At 59.3% G+C, this 21,563-nt stretch overlaps 1 protein-coding gene across 1 annotated transcript in view; it reads right to left on the bottom strand.

Moving 5' to 3' along the window:
* kmt2a (lysine (K)-specific methyltransferase 2A) overlaps positions 1-21,563 on the bottom strand; it is a 35,290-nt gene that overhangs the window by 7,712 nt on the left and 6,015 nt on the right. Inside the window, 26 exon segments of the mRNA XM_047035221.1 lie at positions 57-2,564; positions 2,740-5,746; positions 5,938-6,099; positions 6,201-6,346; positions 6,494-6,572; positions 6,659-6,776; positions 6,985-7,143; positions 7,310-7,447; positions 7,606-7,706; positions 7,804-8,015; positions 8,836-8,909; positions 9,064-9,174; positions 9,820-9,993; positions 10,213-10,397; positions 10,865-10,978; positions 11,183-11,303; positions 11,430-11,528; positions 12,309-12,455; positions 12,631-12,974; positions 13,245-13,805; positions 14,072-14,136; positions 14,471-14,696; positions 14,995-15,172; positions 16,196-17,821; positions 17,823-19,480; positions 19,652-19,724. Of these exon segments, the coding sequence (XP_046891177.1) occupies positions 57-2,564; positions 2,740-5,746; positions 5,938-6,099; positions 6,201-6,346; positions 6,494-6,572; positions 6,659-6,776; positions 6,985-7,143; positions 7,310-7,447; positions 7,606-7,706; positions 7,804-8,015; positions 8,836-8,909; positions 9,064-9,174; positions 9,820-9,993; positions 10,213-10,397; positions 10,865-10,978; positions 11,183-11,303; positions 11,430-11,528; positions 12,309-12,455; positions 12,631-12,974; positions 13,245-13,805; positions 14,072-14,136; positions 14,471-14,696; positions 14,995-15,172; positions 16,196-17,821; positions 17,823-19,480; positions 19,652-19,724 (12,386 nt within the window).

Here is a 21,563-nt window from a genome sequence, read left to right as displayed (position 1 = left end):
TCCATTTTCTTCAACACCACCCAATACTAGAACTTTAAACTGCAAGCAAGTCTCACCCAGTGATGGCGTCTCTCAGGCTCTCCTTGGAAGCGTCGGCCTGCCAGCTCTTCAGCTTCTTCCCGCTAGTCTTCTCCGGGCTCTGCCTGCTTCTCTTGGCCTTCTGCTTGGACTTCCCAGCCATGGGGCCCCCTGTGGAGGGGGTCCGTGAGGGGGTCCTCAGCTCCAGCCTGCTCTCTGAGGCCCTGGAGATGGGGGTGGTGCGGGAGCTCTGTGAGGGAGGAGTCTGCTGGGTGAACACACCCAACACTCGGCCCTTGGCTGGGTCCATGGAAGCAGGGCTGGGGGCCGGAGCCAGAGGGATAGGACCCTGAGCGGGAGGACCAGGGTCCAGGTGCTGGGCATGGGTGATACTGCTCTCTGCCTCCCCCTGGTGGGTCACGGCCATACTGAAGGTCTGGTGGGAGGGCAGGACGCAGGCGATGCTCGTTTGGACCCCGCTGCCCAGCTGTGACATCATAGCCCCTCCCCCTGACTGCAGTACCATGGGCTGATCCGATAGGCCCAGCCCGTGGGGGCCGGCCTTGAAAAGCAGGTTGCTGATTGGCCCGGTGATGTCAGAGGAGCTGAGGATGGGGGTGGAAAGGGAGACTGAGCCGGGGCCCAGGAGACGCGGGGCGGCGCTGGAAGGCATGGAAACCACATTCAACACAGACTGGTTGGGGTTGAGACTGGCCACGGTGCATGGCAATAGGTGGGTAGAGGGGTCGGGACCTAGTATACCCCCCTGGGCTCCCCCAAAGTACATCACCCCCCCTGTCTTGGGCCTCTTGATGATGTTGGGCACCTTGCGATGGGGCGAAGGGTTGGCAGGGGTGAGGGTGCCCAGCTCCAGCAGGCTTCCTTGCTGGGCAGGGATGCCAGCGGTGATTTGGGGGGAAGACAAGTTGATCAGGGTCATGTTGGAGTGGCCCACCTCCGAGGGCGCCAGTGTGGGCTGGCTGCGGCTGCGGGCTAGCTTCTTGGTCTTTCGCGGCTGGAGGCGGGAGATGGGACGCTTCTTGCCATGTGCGGATGCGAGGATTGCCGGGGAAGGGGCAATGGAGGACGGGCTGGAAACGATGGCCACATTGGGGCGGATTTCCGGGGGGCGGCCCGCCTCGGTGACCAGGATGTGGGGGTCATGGGCCTGGGAGGGCACCCCGATGAGCAGGCCAGAGGTGGTGCTGGGGATGCCGGTCTGGAAGCCAGTCTGGGTGGTGCCGGTGAAGGTGTGGATGTGGGAGTGGTGGGGCATGGCACCCAGGACCTTGCCCCTGGCGGGGAAGAGCGACTGGGAGGTGGTGAGTCCGGAAGAGCTGAGGCCAGTGGTCAAGGTCATAGAGCTGAGCACCGAGGAGCTGGTGTCTATCACCCCTGTGGCACTGACGGACGGGGCGATCTGGATCTTCTGAGTGACCCCGTTGGCCAGGGTCTGTAGTACATAGAGAGGCTGGAGGTGCTGATTGACCACGATGAGCTTCTCTGGGCCAGGCTTGAGGTGAGGGGAGGAGGTGTGGATTACAGGGCTGGGGGCCTGGGAGGGGCCAGGGTTTGGGCAAGGCCCAGGGCTGGCGGTGGCTGGAAGATACTTCTGGCCCTGGAGGGGCAGGGAGGGAGAGCTGGGTAGGCCTGGGGTACCAGAGCTCCTGGTCACATCCTGGTTACTGCCCCCATCCACCACCTGACCAATGGCAGGGCTTGGGATGAAATGCTCGGGTGTCATGTGACCTTCGGTCACCTGGGACTCTCTGCTCCCCGTATCTGAAAGGCTGTCAGGAGACACCCCGGCACCGCCCCTCTTCTTGTCCCCGCCCTTCTCCCCCGGCAGTCCTTCGGAATTGGAGGAAAGTGCGAGCATGGAGCGGTCGGGTCCGTCCGAGAGCAGGGCTGAGTGGTTCTGGCTGCTGCTCACAGTGGGGCTGCGGGTCGTCAGAACCGACAGGTCCGAAGGCAACTCCAGAGGAAGTCCGTACGGTTCCTCCACCCCCGCCACGCCCCCTTCCACAGGCTCCGCCCCCGCCAGCGGCTGGGGGAAGTCCTCAAACAGGATGTCTGAGGAAGAGGGCTCGGCCTGCTGCCCCATGGCCTGCATGGAGGGAGTGTTGAGGACAAACTCCATGATGTCAGAGGGCAGGATGTTGCCACAGTCGTCACTGTTGTTGTTGTCCGAGTCAGACTTGAGCAGGTCGGTGCTGAGGGAGAGCTGGGCCTCCAGGGGGTCCTGACCCTGTGACCCCTGACCTTTGACGGCTCCTAGCGGGAGGCAGTTGTCCTTCTGGCTCTTCCTGCTGTCCCGGCTGTTACTGCTTCCTCCCCCTGCTGCTCCGCGGCTGGTGGTCTCTGCCTCCTTCCCTGCCTCCTGCTCTCGCTTGTCGGCATGGCGATCCCGGCCCCTCCTCTTACCCGTGGGCCGGTGAGCGGCGGCGGTGGCGGTAGTCGGGGTGGGGTTGGTGCTCACGCTGGCGTCACTCTCGGAGCCATCGTCCACACCGTCTAGCTGGCCAATCCGCTGCTGGCTCAAGCTCCTGGAGGCGGGACAAGGGAGGAAATATTTGGCTGAAACACTGAAATGAGACTTCAGAAAGTAGTCGGGCCCAATGTGATGACTTGTACCTACAGGCACTATTAGAATACAAATTTGAATTGAACAAATGGACTAAGCGGTTCGCGTTACATAGCATCCTGAGGTGCGGTACTTACATGTGGGCTAGGCCCTCCTCCGACGCTCCCCGGCTCACTGCCTCCTCCTCCTCGTCCTTCAGGAAGCGCTGCAGCTGGGAGCCCCTCCCCAGACACTGGTCGATGCCCTCGATGGAGGGCAAGCCCCCCCCAGGGGTGACGATGGTCCTGGTGAAGTTGTAGTAGTAGGGATCCTTGGGGTTCAGGCTGCCTTCCTCCTCCTCTGCGCTGTCCCCTGAGGAGGAGGAGGTGCTCATGTCGTCGGCCCCGTCCACCTGTCCCTCTGCCGACCTCCTGCCTCCTCCGCTCCTCTTCTTCCCTGCCCCCGCCCCGGCTCCGGGGCCTAGCCCCTCCCCGCTGGCATAGAACGGGAGGTCCTCCTCGCCGTAAGAACGCACGCCATAGAAGGGCGTGAGCCCGTAGAACATGTTGGAGCGAGCGCGGGCGCTCCGGCGCGGGTAGCGGCGCTTGGCCGAGCCCGATCCGTCGCTGTCATCCTCCTGGTGCTTGTCCAGGCTCCCGTCATCCTCCAGGGCGTGGTCGTCATGCCGGTCCGCCTCGGGTCCTTCCCGGTCGTCCTCCGCGCCGCGGGATAGGAGGCGGCGCTGGGGGCGGGCCGGGGGGTGCTCGGTGTGGGGTTGGCTCTCGGACTCGGAGCTCTCTGAGCTGCTGGCGGAGGAGAACAGGGGCGGGCGGGAGGAGGCACGGGGCCTGGCGGTACCCTGTCCGGCCGGGGAGGTGGTGGTGAGGGAGGTGGTGGAGGAGTCAGAGGACGTGGTGCTGGTAGTGTTGGTCCCGTTGGGGTCCGTCTTTAGCTGGGGCTGAGAGGCCTTGACGGCTCTCTTCTTGTCCCTGGAGGAGAGCTCCAGGCTGGGGCTGGGTCTCCTCTCCGGGCTGGACAGCCTCTCCCTGTTCCTGGAGGAGCGGCTGTCTGCAGCCTCCTTCTCATGCCTCTCCACCTCCACCTTCCCAGACGCCTTGGAGCTGTTGGTGACCGGGAGGGCTTTGCTGTTGCTGCTGATCTGGGGGGGGGTCTGGGCCATGGGGGCCATGGTGGCCTTGGTGCTGTTGTTGAGCAGAAGAGTCTTGTTGCTGTTGTGGGGGGGCTTCTCCCCCCTCTCCTTGGAGACCTCCCTGCTCCCACCCGTCCTGCCTCGGGTCGGCTTGTCTTTGGCGCCCGAGGTGGTCATGTGACCGGCGGCGGGGACAGTTATCGGCGCTGCCTGCGAGGAGCCTCGTCTGCTGATGTCATCCTCAGACACGGTACTGGAGGACCACAGTGGTTTGAGCGCGGCGGCGGGCGGGGGCCCGGACGGATACTCCAGGGTCTTCTTCCCTCCGACCCGCTCGTAGGTGCGCTGGGGGGAGACGGGCTTCCCGGAATCCTTAGTGACCGGGGCCCCATCCTTTCCTGGGTTTGACCGGTCTTTGGGCAGGGGGGCGGGGGTGCCGTCCTTGGGCAAGGGTGTGGAAGTGGAGAGGGGGCGCTGGCGAGACAGCCCCATCAAACCACCTGACTGTTCAGTGTCTTTCCCCGCCTGCTTGCTCTTCTCTGTCCTGGCACTTCCCCCCTTCTGGTGGCTGGTCAGTATGGCTGTGCCCAGCATTGGCGAAGCCTGGCCTACACTCGCCAACCCCGGGCCTCCAGTGCCCAGCCTGGGGGTCTTCCCTTCTCCAGCAGCCTGCCTGGAGATGCCCTCCTTCCCCCCAGCCTCGGCCTTCCTCTCAGCCTGGCCGTGGGAGGGTCTGTGCTGGGCTCCAGGACTCGCAGAGCTGGCCTCCCGGCTCTGGCTCTTACTTCCACCGCCCGGTCTAGACCTCTCGGCCAAGCTTGGCTCTCGACTAGCCTGTCTGCTCTTCTCCATGTCTCTCAGGCCTGGATCTTTGCTGTGTGGCCTGCCCCTGTCGGAATCCTTTGAGCCTGGGTCTTTGTTAGACAGCTTGTCTCTCTCTGTGTCCCGGTTAGACGGCCTAGCCTTCTCTCCCTCCCTCTGGCCTGGCTCTCTGCTGGAGGGCCTGGTCCTCTCTGTGTCTTTCAGGCTCTGTTCTCGAGGTGCTCTGCCTCTCTCTGCCTCTCTAGGACCAGGGTCTTTGCTTAATGATTTATCCCTCTCCAAATCCCTGGAGCTTGGGTCTCCGCCTGGTGCTCTGCCCTTCTCTGTGTCCCTCTGGGCCTGGCTTGATGGCCTGCTCTTGTCAAACTCTCTCCCTAGGTCTTTGCTGGGCTGTCTGCCCCTCTCTGTTTCCTTGAGACCTTGGGTTTTGCTGGGCGGCCTACCCTTCTCTGACTCCTTCAAGCCTGGGTCTCTGTTGGAAGGCCTACCCTTGTCTGTGTCTTTCTGACTGGGGTCTCTACTCAACAGCCTCCCTTTCTCTGGCTCCTTAAGGGCTGGATCTCTGGCTGGCCGGGCTTTCTCCGTGTCCTTCAAACCCAAGTCTCTGCTGGGCTGCCTGCTCTTCTCAGAGTCCCTCTGGGCTGGCTCTCTGGAACCTTTGGGCCGCTCGGCCTCCCTGAGACTCTGCTCTCTGCCAGGCCCCCGGCTTCTCTCTGCCCCCCTCATCCCTGGGTCTCTGCTAGGTAGCCTGCTCCTCTCTGCCTCCCTCAGGCTGTGCTCTCCCCTGGGCTGCCGGATCCTCTCTGCCTCCCTGTGCGCCGGGTCTCTGCTGGTCCCCCGGGCCCTCTCCGGATCCCTCATAGGGGAGGGGATGAGCGGAGGGGGGGAGGAGAGCGTTCTCATGTGGGACGCGGAGGGGGAGGACAGCGTCCGGGCGTGTGCGGGCGGCGGGGAGGAGAAGGGGCGCGAGAGAGACGGTGGGGGGGAGGAGAGGGCGCGCATCTGGGAGGGGAGGGGCCGCGTGTGGCCTGGCGGGGTGGAGGCCGGACCTTTGAGCCTGGCGGTGTGGGGGGGCGGCGGCGGCGGGGACAGCGAAGGGGTGCTGTGGCGCCGGGACCCGATGCTTTTCAGGCTGGAGCTCAGCAGGGGATCTCCCACCGTGACGATCTCATGGACCGCCTGGGACGAGCCGTCTGGGGAGGACAGAGACGGGTATGAGGGAGGACTGTGGTCCAATGTGGCCGTGTGTGTGACGGGCACAGGATGTGTGTGTGTACAGGATGTGTGTGTGTGTGTGTGGGATGTGTGTGTGTGTGTATATGTATGTGTGTGTGTGTGTATGGGATGTGCATGTGTGTGTGTGTGTGTGTGTGGGCGTGTCTACCTGGAGAGGGCAGAGGTCTGGACCCTGGTGATCGCTGACAGGGGGGGTAGCTGGGGTGCCTGTTGCGGGAGTACACCCTCAGTTTAGGGGTAGTGGGGGGGGACAGGGCGTCAGAGTGCTTGGGGGAGTCGAAGGGGTCCGACCACGGAGACAGCTCTTTATCTGGGGGGTGGGGGGGGGGTAGAGACACACCATGAGGCCCTGTACATCTTCACACTGATAAATAACACGGAAAAAGAATGTCTACTGATGTGTGTCTGTACCTGAGAGAGGGCTGTGTGCGATGGTGCGGTTCTCTTCTGGAGCCGACATCTCAGAGTCCACCACTGGGGGGCGACACACCAGGATCCTGCAGGTGTACACACAACGCTTGCGGGCATCTAGGGTACTCCAGTACACCCTGGAACACCTGGACACACACACGCACACAAAAAGCACATGACATTCATGAATTTTTTCATAACCATTCCATGATTTTTCCCTGATTTGGTCTGTATTAGTATACTGAAGCTATACTCTGATATAGTGCATCTGACTGCAAACAGGTTGTCCTTACTGGTATCCTATGGGGAAGAGCTTGCGCTCACAGTCCGACAGCTCAGTCAGTATTCCCAGACAGTCGATGGTCAAAGAGCCTGCAGAAACACACAGAGGGTCAGTCAAATGGAGAGTACAGGTACTAGTGTCTATCACGCACACACACACACACGCACACACACACCTATCATCATGTGCACATTCTCGGGCTCCAGGCCTGTGAGGAACTTCTTCTTGAGGCTGATCCCCTCCAGGTCCACCAGAACCCGCCGGGTCACCTCAAACCCAGCCTCAGACACCACCTAGAGGCAGGGTACAGGAACTACAGTCAACACAACAGTGACACCCCCTAGAGGCAGGGTACAGTCTGCAGTGCTCCAGCCAACACAGGGCAGATTAGGCACCCCCTAGAGGCGGGTTACAGGAACTACAGGCTCCCTCCAGAGGCAAGCTCCAGACACTACAGTGGACACGGGACAGGCACGGGCTACAGACCAGGTTTGCTCTCACCTCCCCCTTGCTGAGGTCCCTGTGGCGTTGGCAGTAGACCTTCTTGTCCTCCAGGAAGACACAGTGTTTCTGCCGGGCGCACATGAAGTGGTAGGAGCTGGAGCAGGAGGTCAGACAGCAGCCCACAGTGGCCCCAGGCCTCTGGCAGCTCTCACAGCGCTGGGGAGGGGAGGGAGGGCCATACACACACACACGCATTAGAAAGTGACCTTGTCAGACAATAAAAAGCTATAGAAATGGCCAATTCATGAATGTGTGGTCTACACAGCCAGCTCTCTACATCTTCCCCAACCCCTCCTGCCTCTAGAGAGGCCTCCTGCCTCACCAGCTGCCTCCCTCGGTGCACGGCCATGTGGACGTTCTTCAGAGAGCCGTCGTCATCCTCAAACACCTCGGCCGACCACAGAGCACAGTTCACATGGGTCCACTCATTCTGACCCATGTACAGGAGCCGGCCGCCCTCCTGAAGACACACACACACACACAGAGGGTATTCGATGAGGCTTTGCTTATAGGCTCTTTATATGTGTGTGTTTAAGTGTGAATGTTTTTGTATATGTGTGCGAGAGTGTGTGTGTGTGAGAGTGTGTGTGAGTGTGTGTGTGGAGAGGCGAGACTTACGTTGGTGTTCTCGTCCCCGTACTTCAGACACAGAACACACTGACGGTTGTCACTGACCCCTGGTGGAGGGAGGACGTCAGGACTGTCCTCACGACCCAGGTCTGTCAGAGTGAAACACACGCACACACATTACCACCAGGAGAACAGAGAGCAGAGCGGAGCCCGAGCTGAGTCTGTGACAGCGCCGGCAGCCCTCACCATGCAGCAGGGGGGGAGGCGGAGGCAGATGGGGAGGCGGCGCGGGGAAGGTGGGGGAGTCGGGCTCCCCAGGGGTCTTGGGCCGGGGAGCCGGGATGATCTTCTTCATGAGGGGGGGCTGCTCGGCCCGGGACTGCTCCTCACGCTCCTGCCACTGGGCGTAGTTGTGGTCCAGGGAGGGGGGCAGGACAGCGTGGGGGAGGAGTCCACTGCTGCACACACACACACACACACACACAGATGAATGAGACACATGCATAGAAGACGCACACCCTCAACCCTTCTCTAAACTCTGCACAGCCTAGATTATCCTGATCAAAAGTCCTCCTGAAACACAAGCTGTTTAACAATTGGGCTGGATCAGCTATCTAACCACAAGTCCACCACAGCCTGTCTGGGAGTCAGGGAGCTGTAATCTTACATTGCTGAGAGGGGGAGAGAGAGTGAGTGTGAGTGTGTGTGTGAGAGAGAGAGAGAGAGAGAGAGAGAGAGAGAGAGAGAGAGTGAGAGAGAGACAGAAAGAGCAGAGTGAGAGAAAGAGCAGAGAACAGACAGAGTGAGAAAAAGAGACAACAAGATAGAAGAGAGAGCGTGTGAGAGGAAGAAAGGAAACATGGTGAGAAAGAGCATGATGAATACAGACAGGGAGAGAGAGACACACTGAAGGCTCCAAGCAGGGCTAGACAGCTGATGCAGAGCTAAGTGGAGGGGTCTCTCCCCCCCCCCCCCGCCCTTCCCTATAGATCTCAGCTAACTCCTCCTCCAGCCCCTCAAGCCGAGCCACCTCATAGCAACCAGGTCTAACACCCCTCCTCCCCATCGAAACCCTATCAGCTTCAGCAACATTACTAATTCAGCACATCATCTCAGAGTGAATCCTTGATGTGACCGTGTGTACACCTCGAAAGATTGTCCCATGTCACACACACACACACACACACACACACACACACACACACACACACACACACACACACACACACACACACAGAAACCCAGCAGAGGAAACACAAGGACCTGAGAGACACTCACTTGGGGGAGACTTGGTGACTTTCCCAGTAGCTGGACTCCTTCACCTTAAACCAAGGGAAGACCCTCTCCATTTGCTGTAACAGAGAGAGAAGTAAAGGGGGGGAGGAATGTGGTTGTTAACCATAGCAGCATAATTAACACCAGCCTGATTACTTTAGGCGCATTTGATTCAGTTCACCCTGGCCAGACAGAGGCCCCAGGTGTGTGCAAGTGGGTGTCGTCACTGACCCGTGTGAAGAAGCTCTTGACCATGCTGTTGGCCTTGCGGTTCTCTGGCTGGCCTCCATCACTGTTCATGGCTGCCTGGATGATCTTCACAATGTCATCACTGAACTCCAGCTGAAACACACACGCGGAAAGTTACAAGTGTCCTTTCAGTGAACCTCTCTCCTCCCTTCCTCCCCTCCCAGCCTTCTCTCGTCAGCTACCTCCCTCCTCCTCGCCACACACACACACACACTCTCTCTCACACACACACACTCTCACACAGGCCTGTCTGTGTTATGTTCTCCCGCAGGGTGACATTGTGTGCAGGAGGTGTGAGGCTGTGATCTCCTCTCACCTGTGAACAACAAACCGAGTGCACCTGGCTAGCTGGCGGGTGGCACACTGTTCAGATCAGAGTGTATGTCCATGTGGGCGTATGTGTGTATTGGCTTTGTTTTAATAGCCTTGTGGGGAACAGAAATCAATTTTTCTTTCGTTGCTACTTCTAGGGTTGTTTAGGGGTTTAGGGTTACGGTTGTGCTAGAATGACATTAAGGGTTAAGGGCTGGGGTTAGGAGTTAAGTATAGTTTTATTGTTAAGGTTAAGAGATATGGTTAGGCGTCGATTTGGGGTTAAGGTTAGGTTTGCAGCTAATGTTAGAGGTTGGGGGAAACTGAATTTTTAATGGGATTGAATTCTGAGTCCCCACAGGGATGGACGGACAAAATGTGTGTGCATGCGTGTGTTTATGCGTGTAAGTGCGGAGTGGAACTTACCACAGACTTGTAGAGCCCTCGGTCCATCTTCTTCTCCACGGACTCCAGGTCTGGGGGGGAGTCGCTGGGGGGCCCCACCTCGGTCAGGACGGGGGGGTCGGGGCCCTCGGGGGACCTCCGGGAGGGGAGCCTCTCCTCCGTCTCTGGGTTCAGCTCTGGGGGCTTCATCACCGCCTGAGGAGGGGGCGGAGGACGGAGCGGAGGAGTGTGTGTGTGAGCATGTGTTGTAAATGGTACATGTCTTCTAATGTGTCCGAGGCTCAGGTGTGTGTGTGTGTGTGTGCGTGTGTGTGTGTGTGGTAGCAGATATGTTGATACGCGTGTGTGTGTGTGAGAGACAGCCTGTGTAGCAGGTGTGTGGACACGCGCGTGTGTGTGTGTGTGCAGCCTCACCTGGCGGTAGCGCAGCAGGTGTGTGGAGGTGCGGGAGTTGAGCAGGGCCGTGAGGACCTGTCGGATCCCAGCCTGCTGCTCCCTCTCCAGGGCAGTCCTCCACTCGGCCGGGGGGCACTCCGTACAGTGGGTGCAGGTGTAGGCCACGCTCTCTGGCAGCTTGGACATTAACTCGTACATCTCATCTAGAGACAGAGAGAGGGAGAAGGAGAGAGGGACATGGAGAGAGAAAGGAGAGAGAACGGGATAAAGAGAGAGAGGAGACAGACATTGAGAGAGATGGAAAAAGAGAGAGGGAGAGAAAGAAGAAAGAGAAAAGGAGAAAGAGCGAGAGACTTGTTAGCCCACTCATCCTGCGCTTGTCATCACTCTCTGATATGCCGTCAACACACATCATCACTCACCCCCTCCTCCCTCTGACCCCCCAGTGTCTCTCACCTGTCACCCCCTCCTCCCCCTGACCCCCCAGTGTCTCTCACCTGTCACCCCTCCTCCCTCTGACCCCCCAGTGTCTCTCACCTGTCAGGCCCTCCTCCCCCCTCCTCCCCCTGACCCCCCAGTGTCTCTCACCTGTCACCCTCTCCTCCCCCTGCCCCCCCAGTGTCTCTCACCTGTCACCCCCTCCTCCCCCTGCCCCCCCAGTGTCTCTCACCTGTCAGGCCCTCACACTTGGAGTGCACCCAGTGGTCACAGCGGCCACACTGCATCATCTTGCTGTCAAAGTCGTCATCGTCATAGCACTTGTTACACAGCGGGCAGAAATTACCTGGGCAACACACACACACGTGCAGAAATACATCAGGTATCTCAGGGATGTGTTCAGCTTGTTCAGAAGTTCAGCATTACTCAGCTTTGTGGGTATTGTAGTTCTATCTATATTCAATTCTGGTTGGTGTTTCAGGGTTGTTTTAGTTCAGCGCCACTCAGGGCCGTGTGGGTATTGCACTTCTGCGGCACCCTGGCGACTCACCTTTAGCAAAGAGTTTGGCACAGTCGTGACAAAGCGAGAAGTCATGTGACCACTGGGCGTCCCACGCCTTCCCGGGCTTGGTGGCTCCACAACTCTTACAGCGAACACACTTGGTGCACACCTAGACACACACACACACCACGGGAGTGTTAGTACAGTCACCCCTGCAGAGGGAGAGAGGATGGAGGTCTGGAGGAGGTTGGTGGTGATCATGGAGACACGCTTGTGTGTGTGTGTGCGTACGCACCCAGACTCTCTTCTTCTTGGTGGGGGCGGTGGGGTGGTTGGGGGCCAGGCACTCGGGGTGGTAGCTGTTACGGCACTTATCACACTCCAGCAGAGGCTGCTGTAGGGGAGAGAGAGAGAGAGAGAGGGAGAGAGAGGGAGAGAGGGAGAGAGAGAGAGAGAGAGAGAGAGGGAGAGAGAGAGAGAGAGAGAGAGAGAGAGAGAGAGAGAGAGAGAGAGAGAGAGAGAGAGAGAGAGAGAGAGAGAAAGAAAGAAAGAGAGAGAGAGGGAGAGAGGGAGAGAGGGAGAGAGAGAGAGAGAGAGAGAGAGAGAGAGAGAGAGAGAGAAGGAGAGAGAGAGGGGGAGAGAGAGAGAGAGAGAGAGAGAGAGAGAGAGAGAGAGAGAGAGAAGGAGAGAGGGAGAGAGAGAGAGAGCGAGAAAGCGGGAGAGAGATGTCAGAGAGGGGGGGAGAGAGAGATGTCAGAGAGGTTAGACCACTGAGAATGGGCTCTGTTTCCTCATTCATAACCACAGGGCCAGCCAGACAACAGCTGATGTCTACAGCTATGCACAACTGTCTGAGCAGGCTGATGAGGTCATGGAAAAATACCTCAACAATCTATTAATACCTACGGAAAAATACCAACAGATTCGGTCAGTTTCTGAACGTCACCGACGAGTAATTCATTCACTTTGGACTTGTAGCTTTCTCTCAGCATGTTTGAGAGCTGCAAGGGGGGAAGCTTCATCCTTGGATAACAGCTTCCTGCAGTCAATCACACTGTCCTCCATCCTTACCCAGATAGGACCAAGATCATAATGGAGCAGACCCACTACGACCTAGACCCAGTACCACCCAGTACCACCCAGTTCCACCTAGTCCCAGGATGACCGGACTTACTTTGGTCTTCTGGTGCTGCCTTCCGCAAGTCTGGCAGAAGCGGCACAGCCGGCAGCACCAGTTCTCCCTCTGCTCCTCCAGGGGGCGCTCTGCCTCGGCCAGGCAGAACAGATGGAAGGGCTCACAGCACACCTGGCAGAAGACAAACTGGAGAGGAAGAGAGCGAGGCCGTCAGAGTGTGTGTTAGTGTGTGCTAGTGTGTGTTAGTGTGCTTGCTAAACACCCAGTCTCCCCCCCACCATCCATGCATATCAAATATTGATGTTTACTTTGATTGCTGTTTAATGTCAATAGGTATTTACAGAACCCCCCTCCCCCTCACCTCGACGTTGCCACTGCTGGCGCACAGGAAGCAGATGACGCGAGGCGTGATGGGCGTGGAGGTGAGGAGGCTGAGCCCGCCGGCCTGCCACACCCTGTCCGGCTCAGCGGCCCGGCGCTGGAAGTCCAGTCGGATGCGGTGCACTCCGTCCCAGGGCGCCCGGGGCCAGGGCCGCCCCCCCGAGGGAGTGCTCTGCCAGTTTAAAGCCCGGCTGCTGCTCAGGGCTCTGGGGGCGGGGGCCTTCTCCTTCTCCCTCTCCCGCTCCTTCTGCCTGGGCTTCAGAGGGGGAGAGGGGAGGGAGCGCCCCGACGACTTCTTCAGGTGCTGCGGATTCGACTCGTACGCTGCACGGAGGGGTGGAGCGGACATACAGAGGGAGGGAGGAGGGTCAGTAACAGTAGGCCCACATGACAACAAGACAAATAAGAATGTGATGTTACACTGCCACGGTTGATCACTGTGCACAAGGTGGGCACAAGCCTCCCCTTTGAGCCTTTCTGTTGGTCCTGAAGTGTCAGTCACACCCACACAGGCACATCAGGTGGTACGAATCAAATACACCCCTAAAACCTCAACAACAACAATTAGCATGGATCTCTGGACAGTTCTCTGACCTGTGTCTGGTGGGGGTGTGGCCAGACCGGGTTGTGGCTGGGGCTTCCTCTTAGGCTCTGAGGGCGGGACCTTGGGCAGGGCATCCTTTTTTGGCGGCGCCTGATTGGGTGAAGGGCGTTGCTGCTGCTGGGAGGGCAGCTGGGATTGGGCAGGAGGAGACGGGGAGCTCTGGGACGGAGAAGAGGAGGAGGAAGAGGAGGAAGAGGAGGAAGAAGAGGAGGAGGAAGAGGAGGAAGAGGAGGGAGGGGTGGGCTGCTGTGACTTCGGTCCTTTCTTAGTGCTCTGGTTGGTTGGGGGTGGCGCTTGTTTTGCCTCTAGGGTAGAGCCTGGTGTCTGGGCAGGGGTGGGGGTTGAGCTGGGGGGCTGAGGGGGCTCGCTCGGGGTGGAGGGTGGAGACGACTGCTTCTCCTCGCCTGCCTTCGGGGGAGGAGTCTCACTCTTCCTGCGTGGAGGCTCTTCCTTCAGAATGGGCGTGGCCGTCTTGAGACCGGACTCTGTTATTGGCCCTTTCACAAGCCCCTCCTTCTTATCGGTGAGCTTCTTCTTCTTGTCTTTCTTGCCTGAAGGATGAAACAGATAAAAGCTTTCTTCAGAGAGAGATGAGGAACAAGACACAGATATAGAGATAGAGGGGAGCAAGAGAGAGAGAGTGAGTGAGAGAAAGAGAAAAATAAATGAAGAAAGATACAAGGATAGAGAGAGGGAAACAGAGCGATAGGAGTGAGGAAGTGGCTGAGAGAGAGAGAGAGAAAGATAGACGAGGAGAGAAAGACGAGGAGACCCACAGACAGACAGAGAGATTGATGGGAGTGAGGACGTGGCTGACCTTTGCCCTGCTTCTGGAGGATCATCTTGGAAGGCATCCACTGGAGGTTCTGACACTTCCTCACCCTGGGAGAAGAGGAGACACCACTTTAGACCCACGCACACACTCTCACACACACTCTCTCTCACACACACTCTCACACACACACTCTCTCACACACACTCTCTCACACACACTCTCACACACACACTGTCTCTCTCACACTCTCTCTCACACACACACACACACACTCACACACTCTCAAACACACTCTCTCTCTCACTCACACACACTCTCACACTCTCTCTCACACACACTCTCACTCACACTCTCTCAATCACACTCTGTCACTCACACTCTCTCACACACACTCACTCACTCTTTCACTCTCACCACCTACAACATCGCCACCAGACTCACTTGCAACACTGCTTCTTGATATTGCGTCCCCCAAACTTTGGCTTGTCCAGACAGTTGGTGCACACACCACAGTCCTCAGGCACCTGGCAGCCGGGGCACTGGCCGCAGCGACGAGACCGACGCCCCTTCCTGGGCGGGGCCTCCTGCAGAGACTTGTTGCGGGTCACCGGCTTGATGGGCGGGGACTGTGGCTCCGCCTCCTCTGAACCCGCCACTGATGATTTGTCTACAGAGCCAGGGTGTTTGGAAGCAGGAAGTGAATGAGACCCAAGAAAATACTGATCTACTCAAGAGAGATGGCAGCCTAAACCTTTGTGTTAAGAATGGAGTGCATTGTGCTCTACGTTTGATAATCACCAAAGCAACCACAGTACACAAGTTCATCCAAACTTAACTTAGTTTTGATAAGTAAAGCGGCCTTGTGGGCTAAATCACTATCAATTGTCTGGGTGTGGTTTGGTTCTAATGTGATTCTAGCATGGCTGTGGTTCTGATGCGATTCTAGGGGTGGTTGTGGTTCTCACCGTCGTTCCCCATGGAAGACAGGATCTTCTCCCTCTCCTCCCAGGGCAAGGCACTGAGGGTGGGCATGTCGTCAGGGAACACGGCCCGGTTCCGCCCCAGCGCCACGGCCGCACGCCGGCACACATGTTTGATGCGAGGGCCGCGGACGGACGCCTCGGACGAATCGCTCTCCTGACCCTGGACACACACACACGTCAACAACCACATGGAGGCTAGACAGGACACACAGCACAGTCTGATCCTGTCTGTCCAAATCTGTGCGCTGGAACAGGGCAGAACGTAGAAATAGCACAACACAGCTACTGCAGCTACGTGTTCAGATGTGGAGAAGTCCACAGATGCATTCAGATGCAGATGTATTTAGATATGGAGAAATAAATATAATTGATATATTTACATCTAGAGAAGTCAGATGTAAAGGTACAGATGTTTAAATAAAGAAAAGTCAGATATATATTTCAAAATATAAGTAAGGATATGTGTATGTATTAATAAGAGAAGCAAAGATATAGATATGTGTCGAGATAGAGAAGTTCAGATATGGACATGTTCGGAAATAGAGAAGTTAAGGTTCACATGTGATGTGCATATCTGCCACAGGGGAGGAGAGCCTCAGCTCCACGTCTTTACTGTCGTCAACGGTTTGAAACACACAGCCACGAAAGTATGAAAACGAACGCACCCCCTCGCATGACACAGTCACCTCAGTACCGGTGCCTGGGTTGGGTTGATCGTTTTGAGTGTTTTTTTACACAAAGGAACTTTCAGACCAGTCCCTGAGACTCTCGCTGCATAATGCATGAGGTTGCCAGAATTCCCCTAACATAACCCCCTTTCTGGGACTTTCCTGTCAACAGGTTTCACTCTGAGTAATAACTCTTTAGGGAGTATTCAGAGTCACAGTACTGGGGCGTGTACGGCCAGGGTGAGACACCAACCAGGATCAACTGAGTTCAGATAAACCCACACAAGTGTCAATATCAAAGGGAAGTCTGCGACGTGAGAGATGCAGATAGGGAGAGCAAAAACAAGACGATGAGGTGGAGAGCAAGAAGAAAGGGAGGGCAGGATGAGTCAGAGAAGGAGAGATGAGGAGAGAGAGAGAGAGAGAGAGAGAGAGGGAGAGGGAGAGAGAGAGAGAGAGAGAGAGAGAGAGAGAGAGAGAGAGAGAGAGAGAGAGAGAGAGCAGAGGAGACAGACCTGGGCTTTAGGCTGGTCGGGGGGTTTGAGGGACTTGATCTTCTCGATACTGAACAGTTGGTCCTTAGCCTTCCTCAGCACGCGTGCCACACTCTTGTCAGCCACCGGCTGCTTGTCTGCATGGGCCAGCATGGAGCAAAGAGACGGGGCGGGGGCCTGTCTGCCCTGCGCCTGCCCAGGGACGCCACCCGCTGGCTGGGTTGGGGCACTTGGTTTCTCCCTCTCCTGGTCCTCCAACTCTGGGTCTGCCCCCCTCTCTGAGGGCCGCCCCTTCTTGGTCAGACGACCCTTGGACAGGGAGGGGGGAGGGGTCTGGAGCGCCCCCTTGTCGGTGGGCGGAGTTTCGGTGGAGGAAGAGTCCACGGATGCCGGCTTCTTTCGGCCGGGAGTCTTTTTTGGAGCGAGGGATGAAATGCAGTCGTCCGTCTCCCTTCCCTCGGCGGAGAACAGGCTGGAGGCGGGGCTAGGCGAGGCGTCGGGCGTGGAGACCTTCCCTCCCCTCTTCTCCCACTCCTTCCTCCCCTCCCTCTTGTTTTCCTTCTCTCGCTCCCTGCTTTTCTCCATGTCCCTGTCCTTCTCCTTGGGGGCCGTGGCGCTCCTGCCCCCCTCGGCCCTCCCCCCGCCCCCCCGGCCTGGCTCCTGTGAGCTGGAAGCAAACAGAGGGAAGAGCTGGGAGGAGGAAGAAGCCATGCCGGCAGCCGCCCTCCTGCTGTCGGAGGAGGCGTGCGAGGGCAGGCCCAGGGCCCCGGGGCTGGAGAAGGTGCTGAAGGAGGCAGGAGTTAAGGCACTAGTGACTAGAGGGTTGGGGGGCGCCCCCACCCCGCCCCCCGCCACGGGCAGAGAGCCGGACACAGAGCCCCCCATCCCCGGCAGATCCGACGCCCCCCGCCCGGACGCCTGGCCCCCTGATTGGCTGCTTCGCCGGGTCATGGAGTGCGACGGGGACCGTGGCTGGCTGCGCAAAGTTCCCAGGGCCCGCCTCTTCTTGCGTCTGATTGACCGTAACGAGCTGGAGGTCTGGAGGGGGGACAGCGACCCGGGGCTGCTGCCCGAAGAAGAGTGCAGGGTGACGGACTCGAAGATCCGGGAGTGGGCCTCGCTGGGGGTGAAGCGCGGGGCTCGCAGCAGACTGCGCTTCTGGAGAGGGGGCGGCTCGAACCTTGAGGATGGGGGCTGGTGATGGTGGTGGTGGAGGGGGGAGAAGAGGCGCGAGCCGGAGCCGGAGCCGGACCCGGACCCCCCTCCCTGGGCTGGGAAGCCCCCTGGCGTGACCCCGCCCCCGGCCCCGCCCCCGCCAGGCATCAGGCCCACGTCCTCGGCGGTGAGAGGCGGCGGGCGGAAGTTATCGAAGACGGGCTTCCTGATCAGGCCCTCCTTGGCATACTTGGCGGAGGAGAAGTAGTGGTGCTGGGAGCGAGCCAGGGAGGTCCAGCGGAACGTGGGCTCCCTCAGGATGGACCTGCTGCCCCCTCGCTTGTCCAGCGAGGCCGGGGTCTGCAGGAAGGGGGCGATGGGGTGCGGCAGGATCCAGGGGGACTGGGAGTGGTGCTCGCTGACGGGGCCGCCCGCGTTGGCGGCGGCGGACTGGGGCGGCTGAGGGGGGGTGAGGAGCGGGGGGGGCGGGGGGGGACGAGGAAGAGGAGGCGGTGGAGGAGGCCTGCTGGGAGGCGGCCAGGGCGGAGGAGGACATGAGGACCCCCGTGGCGGGGCTGATGATGGCCTTCTTCTTCCCACTGGTCAGGATGCCCCTGCCCCGCCCCCCGACGCTGCCCCGCCCCGACCCCTGGCCTCTCCGACCTCGCCGGCCCCGCTCCACCAGAACCTCCGGCTCCGAGGGAGGCGAGGGGGGCCGCGAGGCGTGCAGCTCCGCCTGGGGGGAGGAGGAGCGCCCGCGCCCGTGGTGGTGCTCGGCCTCCGACGGGGCCTGCGTGGCCTCCGAGGCCTGGGAGTCGCACGACGAGTCGTCCAGGCTGGGGCTGCTGGAGCGGGATGACTCGGCCGAGGACAGCTGGGAGGAGTGCTGGGACATGGAGCCGCAGGACGCCGCGCTGCTGCTGAACCGGCCGTTGGTGGCGCCGCCACTGGCCAGCATGCCGGCCGCCGGGGGCGGGGCGCCAGGCGTGGGGGCAGCGGCGGAGGGGGCCGGCGGGGGAGGGAGGGAGTCGGAAGGGGTGGGCGTCCCGGCGTTGGAGGCTGAGGAGGCCTGGACGGGGGAGGCCGAGGAGGGAGGGGGGGCGGTTGCCGCCGCCGCGACGACGGAAGGGGGCGCCTCCAACCTGGGCACCTTCACGTGGGGGGGCGGAGCCCCGAAGCCGCCCTCGTCCTCCATGAAGCGCTTGGGCGTCTTGATGATGCGCAGCGACACGGTGCTCACCACCGGCATGATGAACTGCCGGATGTTCTTCAGCTGGGTCCGCCTCCTGCGGCGGATGCCGCCCTCGCCGCCCGCCGCCCCCGGCGCCCCGATGGCCGCCGCCTCGTTCCCCAGCAGCTTCTTCATCTGCACCCCCTTCTTGGCCCTCTGCAGCAGTTGCTTGGCGATGGTGGCGTCTGTGCGCTTGGCGGGCGGCACCATCCTGGCCGGCTTGATGTGCCGCGGGCTCTGCCGCAGGCCCAGGGGCCGGCCCAGCCTGGAGGGGGACGGGGAGGCCGGCGGCGAGGTGGCTGGCGAGGGGGGCTCCGGGCTCAGGGGAGGGTGGGAGTCTCTCCCCCTCGCAGCCTTGTGGTTCCCCTCCAGGCCCGAGGCCTGGGCGGCGGCCTGAGCTTTGAGGCGCTCGGCGGAGGGCGGCCGCCCGCGTCGGCGTCGCGGCACGCCCGGCGCGGCCACGCCCTTCCTGGCGATGGCCTGGAGGCGGGACTTGAGCGGGCTGAGCTTCACCTCGCGGAGGCGCTTCAGCTTGGTCAGCTTGGCGTCGCCGCCCTTCGCCTCGGGGTCCTGCTGCTGGACCGAGCCCAGCGGCGTCCGCTTGGACCACTTCCTGTCCTTGTCCTCGTTGTCCTCCTGCTCCGGCCCGGCCGGCCTGCCCTCCTCCCCGGGGTGCCAGGGTCTCTGGGTGCCCACGGTGGGCGGTCGCCCCCGCTTCTTCTCCCCGGAGCCAGGGGGCCTGCCGGGCAGACGCTTCACCTTCTGACCCGGCTGCTCAGCGCCATCCGGTCGCCCCATGGCTGGCGAGGAAGAGGAGGAGGAAGGGGAGGAGGAAGGGGGGACGAGGCCCAATGCTGCTTTTTGGGCAGTCGGCGTTCTGGGGGGCCGGCCTCTGGGCTTCTTCTCCTGCCATGGAGGACCTGGACGCGCGCACACACACACACACACACACTCGGTAAGACGGTAACAGAAGAAAACACAAGTGTACACTTTTTCCCCATGTGCATTTACTCTCACACACACACTCATATCCATCAGTGTGTGTGTGTGTGTGTGTGTGTGTGTGTGTGTGTGTGTGTGCGTGTGCTTACCCTCTGCAGCATGCACTGGGCTCTGTACTCTGCTGTGTTCACTGACGGTACCAAAACCCCCAAACGCTTCGTCCTGCGGAGCACAGACAAGGAGAGATATGATAAGGCCTGCTGCCTCGTCCATCCGGAACATGCCGGAAGTCTCCTGCAGAGCTGCAGCAGCTGTGGAGAGCTGGGTAACGAGAGACTAGCAGACCGGCCTCATAACATTACTGATACCTGCCCTACATTCTTCCTGATTCATCTGTGGACTGAGAACCACAATTATCTACACACACACACACACATGTCAGAAACGACAGTGTGTATGTGTGTGTCTAATCTCTTTGCTGCTGACTCATTCGACTTCTCTCTCCATTTCTGTCTCCCTGCTGTCATGATGAGGTGCCGAAAGCTACCGACGGCCCTGAGCCTTAACTCACACACACACACACAAACACATTCTCTCTCACACAAACACACACGCTCTCTCTCACACACTCTCTCACACACACACACACACACACTCTCACACCATTATCTCACACACCATCCCTCAAAAACAGTCACACGCACGCGGATTCTCTCTCGCACTGTCAGGGTCTCTCCACGTCTGGCCTGCTAAGAGTCCTGTTGTCTCCTCTGTAGCCTCGCCACTAAGCTGATTCGTCCCACCCAGAGAGGGCGGTCTCAGCCACCACATCAAACGCACACACGCAGGCATAGAAATACGCTCTCTCTAATCTCCTTCAATCAATGCCATGTCCCAAATACAGGCTTATTATCTGTCCTAGCCCACCTTATGCCAGTTGCCCCCCCCCCCGACCCCCGACCAGATGCCCTCAGGGCAGGAGAGGGGAGGGCCAAGTCAGCATCCCTGGGGCTTCTCATCACTTGTCAGTCTTTTTGTGCTGTTCATCCTCACAGCATAGCATAGAAGGTAGGTGTGTGTGTGAGAGAGTGAGAGAGAGAGAGAGAGAGAGAGAGAGAGAGAGAGAAGGAGTGAGGGGGGCGTGTCATTTCATCTTTATTTATAGCTGCGTGTAGTACTGCAGTCATGCCAAGCCCTTCGGTCCCAGTTTGTAGGGCAGCTGCTGTCTAAGACGCTACACTCACGCATGTGTGCACACACACACACACACACACACACACACACACACCTCCAGGTCAACGCACTGCCGGCCAGTGATGAGATCACAACACAATGCACGCGTGCAGTCCATAGTGTCAGGGTAACTTTATTTAGCATGGTACATGTCGTACTGATCAGAGCTGTGGTTACGAGCTGCCAGCAAACCTGCTGTCAACACTGGAGCGGATGAAGCCAGGTAGGGGAGGACACGTCAGCTGCAACACAAGGCATCCTCTCTCCCATCTCTCTCTCACTCTCACTCTATTCCCCATCTCTCTCTCTCACTCACTCTCTTCCCCATCTCTCTCTCTCACTCACTCTCTTCCCCATCCCTTTCTCTCACTCACTCTCTTCCCCATCTCTCTCTCACTCACTCACTCACTCTCTCGCCCTCCCACATCTCTCTCACTTTCTCTCCCCATGTCTCTCTCTTCCCCATATCGCTCAATCTCTCTCTCTCTTTCTAACCCATCTCGTTGTCTCTCTGAGTTTCTCCCTCCCTTAGCATTACACCTCCCCCTTCCAGGCTGCTAGGTGACAGAACGGGGCAGGGGGCAGGGCATAGTAGGGGCAGGGGGCGGGGAATAGTAGCTCTCAACGACATCACAACTCTGCCTTGGGCAGGAAATGCAGCTCACACACAAACAGGCAAACAGCCATGAACACACACACATGCATGTATACAGAAGCACACAAACGCACGATACACCCACACGTGTGCGCACATGCGCGCACACACACACAAACATACACACACAGCCGGGAGGGCGGGCAGGCAGGCAAACACATCCCTCCCCCCTC

The sequence above is a fragment of the Hypomesus transpacificus genome, chromosome 15 (assembly GCF_021917145.1).
Source record: "Hypomesus transpacificus isolate Combined female chromosome 15, fHypTra1, whole genome shotgun sequence".
Taxonomy (NCBI): Eukaryota; Metazoa; Chordata; class Actinopteri; order Osmeriformes; family Osmeridae; genus Hypomesus; species Hypomesus transpacificus.
This window is presented reverse-complemented; position numbering and strand designations above follow the sequence as displayed.